Here is an 11,324-nt window from a genome sequence, read left to right as displayed (position 1 = left end):
GTAGTATGTTGTTGTAGTAGTGTATGTATATANATATGTNTATATATATATATATGTATATATATATATATATATATATATATATATTTATATATATATATTCTTTATATATTATATTATATCTATATATCTATATAATTTCATATAATATATATATGTATATATATATGTGTATGTATATATGTTTTTAATATATTTATCTTATATATATATATATATATATATATAGTATAAGAAAATAATATATACATATATATATCTATATGTGTATATATATATATATATCTGTATGTATATGTATATGTATATGTATATATATATATATATATAATATCTCTCTCTCTCTCTCTTTGTGTACATGTGCACGTTTGAAGGGATACTTGTCGATTTATCGTATCGTATGTGACATATCGCGTTCAGAATAAAGGTGAACAATCGCCTCTAGTTCCATCGTCAGTGTGTCCACAAGCATGTCATCGCTGTAACTATTAAACACAGTATCCATCAATACCTACACGCTACCTCATACTCACTGGCTCACTCGCCGCCCCTTTTCCCCGCCTCAGGTCTGCTGGCGTATGTGACCTTTGATCAATTCCCCGTGGGCATAGTACACAACCACACAGACAACCACGTTCACTTCCCAGTCATCTACGAGACGGTGGCGGGCGCAAATGAGACCAGCAGCGGTGTCACCGGTCAGGCGATCGGGCACAAGTACGGCCTCACCCCAATCGCCCTGTACAAGAATGTGGTAGGTATAGTGGTGGAAGAACGGGGTAGGTATAGTGTTGGAAGAATGTGGTAGGTATACTGGTTGAAGAATGTGGTAGTTATACTGGTGGAAGAATGTGGTAGGTATACTGGGGGAAGAATGTGGTAGGTATACTGGGGGAGAATGTGGTAGGTATACTGGTGGAAGAATGTGGTAGGTATACTGGTTGAAGAATGTGGTAGGTATATGAAGAATGTGGTAGGTATACCGGTGGAAGAATGCGGTAGGTATACTGGTTGAAAAATGTGGTAGGTATACTGGGGGAGAATGTGGTAGGTATACTGGTGGAAGAATGTGGTAGGTACACTGTGTAAAGAATGTGGTAGGTATACTGGTGGAAGAATGTGGTAGGTATACTGGGGGAAGAATGTGGTAGGTATTCTTGTGGAAATTGTGGTAGGTAGCCTGCCCTTCTCACAGTATATGTATGGCTGTAGGTGAATAGCCTGAATCGCTGACACCATTATCATCCTTACCGCTCATAGTGGCAAACGTGGACTGAACCGACACACTTAACTACATCCTCCACTCGTATACCCTCCGCAGACAAGCCTCGCTAATCATATATGCGCATAAGCATTATTATATCATTCATCAATGTAACCTTCAAACACGCACACACCCTCCCTGAAACCACACACACATCCTCATGAAACGACACACACATCCTCATGAAACCACACACACATCCTCATGAAACCACACACATATCCTCATGAAACCACACACACATCCTCATGAAACGACACACACATCCTCATGAAACCACACACACATCCTCATGAAACCACACACATATCCTCATGAAACCACACACACATCCTCATGAAACCACACACACTGAAACCACACACACATCCTCATGAAACCACACACATATACTCATGAAACCACACACACATCCTCATGAAACCACACAAACATCCTCATGAAGCCACACACATATCCTCATGAAACCACACACACATCCTCATGAAACCACACGCCCATCCTCATGAAACCACACGCCCATCCTCATGAAACGACACACACATCTCATGAAACCACACACACATCCTCATGAAACCACACACATATCCTCATGAATCCACACAGGGCGAATACGATCAAATACAGGCACCTGGCATCTCCAGTAATCCTGCCTCATATGTGTGCGACGTCAGCGTGGATGGATACCGAGAGTATGTGCTTCACGCTGCATATATATGTATATATGTATATATATATATATATATATATATATATGCATTCGTATACATAATCATATGCGTGGGTGTGTGTATATGAATGTGTATTTGTGTCCATAGAAATATCTTGTATTTATATGTACCTGAGAATATAGTGGTCGAAAGTACCAAAAACCCCTCATTCTAACAACTACATATGTATAAGAACAATATCATAATCAGCACATCACAACCACATGCACGCATGCTAAATCCATAGCTACGAACACGTAGTATACACATATCTGATACGAACATCGTGACCCAACCTACTACCTTCTCCTTAAACACCCCCAATCGAACACCACGCACTCTCTCATTCATTCCCCTGCCACCTCCACAGTCCTTGTATGGACCAACTGTACCAGCAAGTCAACAACGAGATAGACGTACTCATTCTCACCATCCGCACTCTGCCGGTGTTTGGGACACTGCTCAGGTGAGTGTGTTCACAGCACTCGTACTAACACAAGGCCACATACACATCAACAGTCATACATGTATGTACACACATCAACAGTCGTATATGTATGTACACACATCAATAGTCGTATATGTATTTACACACATCAACAGTCGTATATGTATGTACACACATCAGCAGTGGTACTTGGCACCTAGTTATGGTCTGTTATCGTTGTGTTGTGTATGCTCAGACGTGAGTATTGAGACAATTCGCCAGTATCGGGTGATCCATTATCAAAAATCCAAACCCTAAAACCCCAAGCTTTCTCTCTATGACATGATATGGTCTGATTAAAAAGTAGACTGCAGCTATGACAAAGCGCATGGTTTCTCTGGGTAGCTTTCTCAACATGAGTGAAACCTCTACATCTCAATTTTAACACTCGTTGGCCCTCTGAGATGAGGTGCATGGTTACACCCCGGCAAAGTATGCATACCGTATGGTGTTAGGGTTTAGGGTTTGGAAACCCGAAACCCCGAAACCCTAAAATCCTTATCACCTACGGGGCCATTGGACTTGAACCAGTGAATCACGCAGATGAACCTGCACTCTTTCTTGCAACTAGAGTAATGATATATATATATATACCCATCCACCCACCCACCGGTCCTAATCCCCCAACACCCAGGCGCAATCTGACTGAATTGCAGGTCAATGACACGGTTGTCCTGCCCCTGAGTGACGAAGGACTGGCCTTGGTGCTGCAGGCATTCTCCCATTTCAACGGAACGCACCCATTGGTGGAGGACGAATTCTTTGGCAGCCCATTGGTCTACGATGCTCCTGCGACGTCGGGCCTAGATGCATTCGCGTATGTGCTTGCGTGTGCGTGTTATATGTGTTGTGCATTGTATATGTGTACGTATGTTCTATTTTATACCTACCTAGATCCCTGGTACGTTATACCTACCTAGATCCCTGGTACAGCCTAGTAGATCCATGGGGATACCCACTGTCTTGGGAGTGACGGCAGGTGTATTGACATCCCCAAGGACCGTCTGACATCACGAATTGCGGGGACTTCTTGTATAGTCCAGTAACGTACGTTACCTGACCTCGCTTATACAGCCGATGGGTTTGTTACGTGTAGTGGTCAGGCATCAATCACAATGCACTAACCCATATCACTCCGCCAATTAATTGTCCATGCCAACCGGTAGGTACTCTGTCCGGTCACCAACGCTCGCGAGTGATTTCGAGTACGTGATCGCTCAGATTCAAGTGTTGCTGCCCTCGCCCGCTTTGACTTCTGCAATTACAAGTGACTGCAAGGATGTGGATACTATGGTATGCGTGTGTGTGTGTGATACTAGTGGTATGCGTGTGTGTGTGGATGGGTGGGTGGGTGGGTGTGTGTGGTATACGGTATGTGTGTGTGTGTGTTGTGGTGGGTGGTGGGTGTGTGTGGATACTATGGTATGCGTGCGTGTGTGTGGATGGGTGGGTGGGTGGGTGGGCGATCAACTCCATATTTGAATTATTATTATTTTGTTGCTGTTTGGTATGTCATGCAATCTATAGACAAACGGAATCTAGCAATCAGCAGATATGTAGGCGAGTTTACATACTGTTGTAAATGGATCTCAAATTGCACGTTCAATCACATGTCTGTTCATTTGTGAGACGAACGTCTTGTTCTAATACATCAATTGAACACACACACATGTGCAAACGAAACACACATACACGTACAAACGGAACACACATACACGTGCAAATGGAACACACATACATGTACAAACGGAACACACACACACGTACAAACGGAACACACATACACGTACAAACGAAACACACACACACGTACAAACGGAACACACATACACGTACAAACGGAACACACATACACGTATAAACGGAACACACACACAGGTACAAACGGAACACACACACACGTACAAACAAGTATCAAACCCCACTTCGAGCCTGTGGCACTATCTTTCACCTACATCGCACTATCCCTAATTCTTACATGTCGATGTGTGTGCAGACATTCGACCAGAACGATTGCATTCGGCTCACTTTTAGCACCGACGTACGTGAGGTAGATATGCACGGGAAGTCGTCTGTGGACCAATACATCACCTTCAGCTGCGATCTGGGTATGTTATTACCATCCACCAGTCCGTATAGTTACCCGTGGCGCATCCGCTTTCTCACGCTGCAAACGCCTGCCTATCCTATTCCCAGCCCTCGTGCGAACCACCCCTCGCCATGCATGTGCTGTGTCGGCGTTGATACTATAGTGAGGTGTCGGACTGTTTTGTGTACGCGTGCCTATCTTATTCTCAGCCCTTGTGCGAACCACCCCTCGCCATGCATGTGCTGTGTCGGCGTTGTTACTATAGTGAGGTGTCGGACTGTTTTGTGTACGTGTGCCTATCTTATTTCCAGCCTTCGTGCGAACCACCCCTCGCCATGCATGTGCTGTGTCGGCGTTGTTACTATAGTGAGGTGTCGGACTGTTTTGTGTACGTGTGCCTATCTTATTCCCAGCCTTCGTGCGAACCACCCCTCGCCATGCATGTGCTGTGTCGGCGTTGTTACTATAGTGAGGTGTCGGACTATTTTGTGTACGCGTGCCTATCTTATTCCCAGCCTTCGTGCGAACCACCCCTCGCCATGCAAGTGCTGTGTCGGCGTTGTTTTCTGTACTGTATGGACCGTCAGCGCATTGGCCGTGGTATGTGGTATGGTGTTCGGAGTGTGTAAGGGTTCTGTTGTGCATGTGTGTCTTGTCCGATCAGGCCACACCCACACCCGCGCTTTGCGCTGAATGTACTCAGTTAACGACAGGTCTATAGACTAACATCACACGCAGCAACGCTGGGGTTGGCTGTATGAGGCACGTTATTGCCATCCACCTGCTCACTCTTCAACGGACGAATCAATCTACATCCGTATAGGGATTGTCTGCATCAGACACGCTTCTGGTATCCACCCACTCACTGTCTTTGCTTGAATCAATCTATACCTCCACAGGAGATTCGGACTACTATGGCAAATGGGCCTACTCGTCGCTGTACATCATCTTCAAGAGCGTGGATGCGAATGTGCCAGTGCCCGTTTACGAAGTCCCTTGCTCCGTCACTGTCAGTAATGTCAACACCGACAAGCAGATGACAATGCCGAACTCGACCGTGGCAATGACTGTATGTGTAATGTGCTTGTGTGGATTGTCGTATGAACTCAACCGTGGCAGTGACTGTACGTGTAATGTGCTTGTGTGGATTGGCGTACGAATTTCCAATGTGCATGTGTGGATTGACGTATGAACTCAACCGTGGCAATGACTGTATGTGTCAAGTGTACGTGTGGATTGACGTATGCCCTGGGTTCGTATTGAAATAGATTGTCGAGATCTGATGGATCATATTTTCTTAGATAGACTCTGTGCCATTGAGATAGATTCCGCGCGTATATACCTTGTACCTAATTACGTAAGTAAGAATACGTACGTATTACACTCTCACAGTAATAGGGATAGCACCTTCTACCTATTTACGTATGTAAGAACACGTACGTATTACAATCTCACAGTTATAGGGATAGTACCTTCTACCTAATTACGTATGTATTACACGTACGTATTACACTCTCACAGTTATAGGGATAGTACCTTCTACCTAATTACGTATGTAAGAACACGTACGTATTACACTCCCACAGTTATAGCGATATATACATTTGTGCCTTCTGCCCAACATACATCAGGTGCATGTAGTCATTCTTAACGTGCCAACATACATCGTGTGTATGTAGTCATTCATAACGTGCCGTGTTGTTCAAATTTTCTTGTGATATACTCGTACAAAAAAAAAGGGTGTAAGTCTGATACGTGTTGACTCCAATAACTCCCACATCGCATGACAGGTCATCTGTTCATATTAGTCTGTGCGGCCGGTGAATCCTTCTCCTTGCACGTGTGGTTTGTGCATCCCCATAGTTTACCCTGTCCGTAGTTATTACACTTGTGTTGTGTATACATGTGTGGCTGTCCCTAGTTATTGTCCTTGTGTTGTGTATACATCTGTGGCTGTCTGTAGTTATTGCACTTGTGTTGTGTATACATCTGTGAACGTGTATGTGATGCGATTTGGCGTGAGCTCACTTCGTTCGTGCTTACACACACAAGCGGTGCCTGTAGTTGTTGCTTTATCGATATTCGTATCTTCACTTGGTTGTATGCATCCACTCGGATACTCCGACAATTCATCTAGGCCAAGGCGGGTAGTGATAATACCACGGCCCATTCCCATACTCATACCCAACTATCTCCCTCTCCTCCGGATACCGCTTGCTGCACTACAGGGGAACTGGGGCGTTGCTCAGGGCATCGACCACATGACTGCGATCTGGATGGGAGGCGTTCTGGGGCTTATAACCATCGGCATGTTCATCTTTGTGTGTTTTAACAGAGACCACCAGGCCATTCGCTGCACGGGTATGTGGGGGTCATGTAGTACAACATTCGACGTGACGTGGTGGTGATGGTGGTATTCGTCGACTGCATATCTCAGCGGGCATGGGTTTTAGGGTTTAGCAGGGCATCCATGGGAGCTAGTGTGAGAGGACAACAAGCCTGTCGTTGTAGTCGGTGCTGGACTGTTATTGAGGTGTAGCAGGGTGTGTCGGTGGGGTGTGTTAGCACAACGGGTACGTGTGTATGTGTGGTGTGTTTTGGTGCGCGATTTGGTTTATATGGTCATATGAACTTGGCTGTACAATTGGAGAATGGTGAGTACATTATAATTGTGTGAGCGTATAGGTTTGTGTGTGCGTATATATATATATATATATATTCCATCAAATCGACCCGTAATATGTGTGTACCACTTATATGAGCTGAACAGAACATGTACCTATGCCACACTCCCCTTAGTAGTGATATCGTCAAATGTCGAATACGTTTATGCTCCCAATACAAATAGATAAATACACTCTGGGCCAAACACCTTCACATGTATTGCACAGACGTAAGGTATCCACTACACACATAATCATACTATATATATATATATATATATATATATATATATATATATATATATATATATAATAATAATATTAATAATAGTATATATATATATATATATATATATATTCCCTAACTTTAACCCCCGGCTTTTTCGTTTCCTCAAACTGGTGTGATCAGGTTATGCGATGTCACTGCATGTCATCGTTGGTCTGATATTTCTCTGCATCTCGTTGTGCTTCCAGGTATGTTCATTCTGTGGTCTTGTAAGGGGAGGGTGTGCGTGCAATTATTACATCCCGTCATCTAAAAGTAGTCGTATAGACCCCTTTCGCGCCCCTAATCCTGCTCTATAGCGGATCAGGTTAACTGATCATCTGAGGATCGTCTACAAATGTTTGCGTGTCACAGCTAGTTGGTTTGGGTGTATACGTACTTTTCATCCGTGTGTATTCACTATTCTCATCTTCTATCCGTTTAATTAGCATAATAGCGGTGTTGTCGTAAGGGCGACAATCACAGCCAGTTGATTTGGTTATATACGACTTCTCATCCGTGTGTATTCACTATTCTCATCTTTTATCTGTCTATTTAACATAATAGCGGTGTTGTCGTAATTTCTCAGTCGAAACACCACTCCTTCTCTGTCGTACACCAACTGGAGTCGTGTTTTGTAATGTGTGGTTGTGAGGTACTTGTGAGTGTGAGCAATTAGAAGATATTATTACACTGTACTTGTGATGTATTCGGCGTTTAAACTGTTGACTGATGCGGATACGCGGCGGCTTCTGATCATGTCACCGAGTGTCACAGGGAGATGTGAAGGTATACCAGCACATCGCTGCTGTGCGAACACAAGTATATATGTAACCAGAAAACCTATTTATACACATTCACACACACATATATATATATATATATACGTACACCAATACATAGGCACAAAAGTTAATGCATACACACAAATACACAGCAACACGTACGAACAAACAAACAATAGCACGCACAAACAAACAAGTACACAGACGCGCGCACACACAATTGAAATCATCTCACGCATATATACACAAATACACACACATTTACCTAAAACCACACATGCTCGAGCACAGGGTGCGTAACTTCTCAGTTACTTTGATCGGGGGCATCAACGTAAAGTCAAATGCGTACTTAGACAATGCACACCGATATTAACTCGCATGTGTAGTCTGCTGGACTGTAGCTGAACTAGATCCACAATACACCATGTTTGTACCTTTACCGTCGCATGTCTCTATCGAACCACGAAGAAGGTCCCTTGCATACCAAGATATGCACAGATGAGTACTCTAGTAATAGCTGCTCAGCCCACACCATGTCTGGTTGCACACAATGTTAATTTACGAATAGAAGAGAGACGCGAAGAGTAGTCGGTCGTAATCACCATACCCAATACGGTACATATACCAGATCTACACCCACACACAATAGCCAGCTATTCACTCGCGTGTATTGGAACACGCACACAGGGGGTGTACCAGGGCAATGAATTGGGCCAATTCGGGGATGGGCAGTGTGAGGTGTTTATCTCTCTCGCCTTCAGTGGGTTTTACTTTATCATCACCGCTCTGTGCTTGAAGAGTTATCGGCTACACGTACTGTTCAATTGGGATCTGAAACGCTCACTGAAACAGCAAAAGGTATGGCTAGTCACGGTTGAGTATCGCCAATAGTCGATGTACGTATATGCTGTTGTTGTGTCCATGTGTTGAACGTCTATGTGTGGCGACAGAATACGTTTATTGACGTATTCAGTATGAAGTACAGTCAGTGTTTCATCAGTAAGAACTCCTGCGCCTGCTATGCACGACCACCCTTTTAATTTATGCGGGGCTGTGATTTATATACAGATATTGACTCAGCGAGTACCTAATTTGGACTCACAAAAAAGTATTAAAGACTGTTTACATCCGGACACTCTAGTGCCAAAAGATGCACAAGGTGCGTATGTATTTGTTACTGGGAGTGTGCTGTCGTCTCAGGATCCGATTGTCGCTGATGTTCTCTGACAGCAATGGTTTACGTCCTCAGTAGTATAGTCTGATGTGCCAAGGCTGCTCTTCTAGCATGTCACTGTGATAACCGTTGAAACGTTGAAATGATAACCGTTGAAACGTTGAAATGATAACCGTTGAAACGTTAAAACCGTAGTGCTGCACCCACACCCATGCACGTGTTGGATGATCCAGCGTTGTGTATTACGAGTGGTGAGAGCTTTAGTCGCCACTCTCGGGTAGTGAGGTACCGTGAGTGGCTGTGCATGATGCTCCCCCGGGTTGTTATCGATCCCAGTGGATAATGCCTGAGTGTTGCGATGCTCTTCCAAGGGTATATCCAGGTGGATGATGACACATCACCTGTCATTCGTCTGCTTTTATGCATTGTATCCTATATCTCCCATAGCGTCTTTTGGTATATACAAGGATACAACCGCACGTGCTGTGGGATTTGTTGCTCGCGATAATTGTCCACTTGTTTACGTCCCGCTGTACACCTCACAGATCGCAAGGCGTACGCCCAGCCTTGTCCTCGAGTCTATTTATAATTTCAAATCGCGTGTATGCCGACGATATCCTTCAGCCTTGTCCTATAGTCTATTTATAACTTCAAATCGCGTGTATGCCGACGATATCCTTCAGCCCTGTCCTATAGTCTATTTATAACTTCAAATCGCATGTATGCCGATGATATCCTTCAGCCTTGTCTTCGAGTCTATTTATAACATCAAATCGCGTGTATGCCGACGATATCATTCAGCCTTGTCCTATAGTCTATTTATAACTTCAAATCGTGTGTATGCCGACGATATCCTCCAGCCTTGTCCTCGAGTCTATTTATAACTTGAAATCGCGTGTATGCCGACGCAGCCTTGTCCTATAGTCTATTTATAACTTCAAATCGCGTGTATGCCGACGATATCCTTCAGCCTTGTCCTCGAGTCTATTTATAACTTCAAATCGCGTGTATGCCGACGATATCCTTCAGCCTTGTCCTATAGTCTATTCATAACTTCAAATCACGTGTATGCCGACGATATCATTCAGCCTTGTCGTATAGTCTATTTATAACTTCAAATCGCGTGTATGCCGACGATATCCTTCGAGTGTCGTATCTGGCGCGAGGGTGTTTGTGCAACCCACAGTCTGCTCATGTGTTTGCAAATCGTCTGGTTTTGGTTGTATACGAACCGCCAATCCGTTCGCCAAAATGGCCCAAGCGGATCTTGAACTTGGTGCTTGGCGTAAATAAGTGAGTTGGACTCCTTACCTATACACAAACATACTCCTTACCTATACACAAACATACTCCTTACCTACACAAATATACTCCTTACCTACACAAACATACTCCCTACCTACACAAACATACTCCTTACCTACACAAACATACTCCTTGCCTACACAAACATACTCCATACCTACATGCCTTAGCGCACACACCCAGAGTTCGATAACGTGCCCCCTGCTTTTGCCACAGATTGTACGAACACTCATGAACGATATCAGCCTAACGATCATGATCTGGGTCGGGTATCTGCTGTTTGTCGCCTACTTCATCCTGTGGTTCACGGTGTCCCCGATCACCACGACTGTTATGGGCTCGTGCCATACCAGCAGCAACATGTTCTTCTACATCTCGCTTGTTCTGCTGGCGATTGGCTTGATTTTGGTCTCGGTCATGTCCTACAAGACTCGCACTGTTCCGGTCCATTACGGTGAACCGAAGTAAGTTTTTGTTTGCGTTTTTAAATATCAGTTAAACTATCCGAGCTATCCGAGTTTGTAGGTGTTGTGCCAGTATGGGAGATTTCGATTCTGTGCAATTGACATCTTTACTGCGGAC

The 11,324-nt window shown here is 44.1% G+C and overlaps 2 protein-coding genes across 2 annotated transcripts in view; both read left to right on the top strand.

The window, feature by feature from the left end:
- Positions 1-8,059, top strand: part of SARC_03544 (hypothetical protein) — a gene marked incomplete at its 3' end in the record, with an annotated part of 15,573 nt that extends 7,514 nt beyond the window's left edge. The window contains exons 9-17 of the mRNA XM_014302671.1: positions 567-754; positions 1,871-1,956; positions 2,345-2,440; positions 3,096-3,278; positions 3,628-3,754; positions 4,458-4,569; positions 5,450-5,619; positions 6,779-6,911; positions 8,046-8,059. Of these exons, the coding sequence (XP_014158146.1) occupies positions 567-754; positions 1,871-1,956; positions 2,345-2,440; positions 3,096-3,278; positions 3,628-3,754; positions 4,458-4,569; positions 5,450-5,619; positions 6,779-6,911; positions 8,046-8,059 (1,109 nt within the window). The remainder of the gene's footprint in view (positions 1-566; positions 755-1,870; positions 1,957-2,344; positions 2,441-3,095; positions 3,279-3,627; positions 3,755-4,457; positions 4,570-5,449; positions 5,620-6,778; positions 6,912-8,045) is intronic.
- Positions 8,060-8,963: 904 nt separating this feature from the next.
- The window catches only part of SARC_03543 (hypothetical protein), a gene marked incomplete at its 3' end in the record, with an annotated part of 4,916 nt that continues 2,555 nt past the window's right edge, over positions 8,964-11,324 (top strand). The window contains exons 1-2 of the mRNA XM_014302670.1: positions 8,964-9,121; positions 10,959-11,206. Coding sequence (XP_014158145.1) covers positions 10,974-11,206 — 233 coding nt within the window. The 5' untranslated portion in view covers positions 8,964-9,121; positions 10,959-10,973. The remainder of the gene's footprint in view (positions 9,122-10,958; positions 11,207-11,324) is intronic.

Source organism: Sphaeroforma arctica (genome assembly GCF_001186125.1).
Source record: "Sphaeroforma arctica JP610 unplaced genomic scaffold supercont1.182, whole genome shotgun sequence".
Taxonomy (NCBI): Eukaryota; class Ichthyosporea; order Ichthyophonida; genus Sphaeroforma; species Sphaeroforma arctica.
Note: the sequence above shows the minus strand (reverse complement) of the source record. Positions and strands in the feature narration are given on the sequence as shown.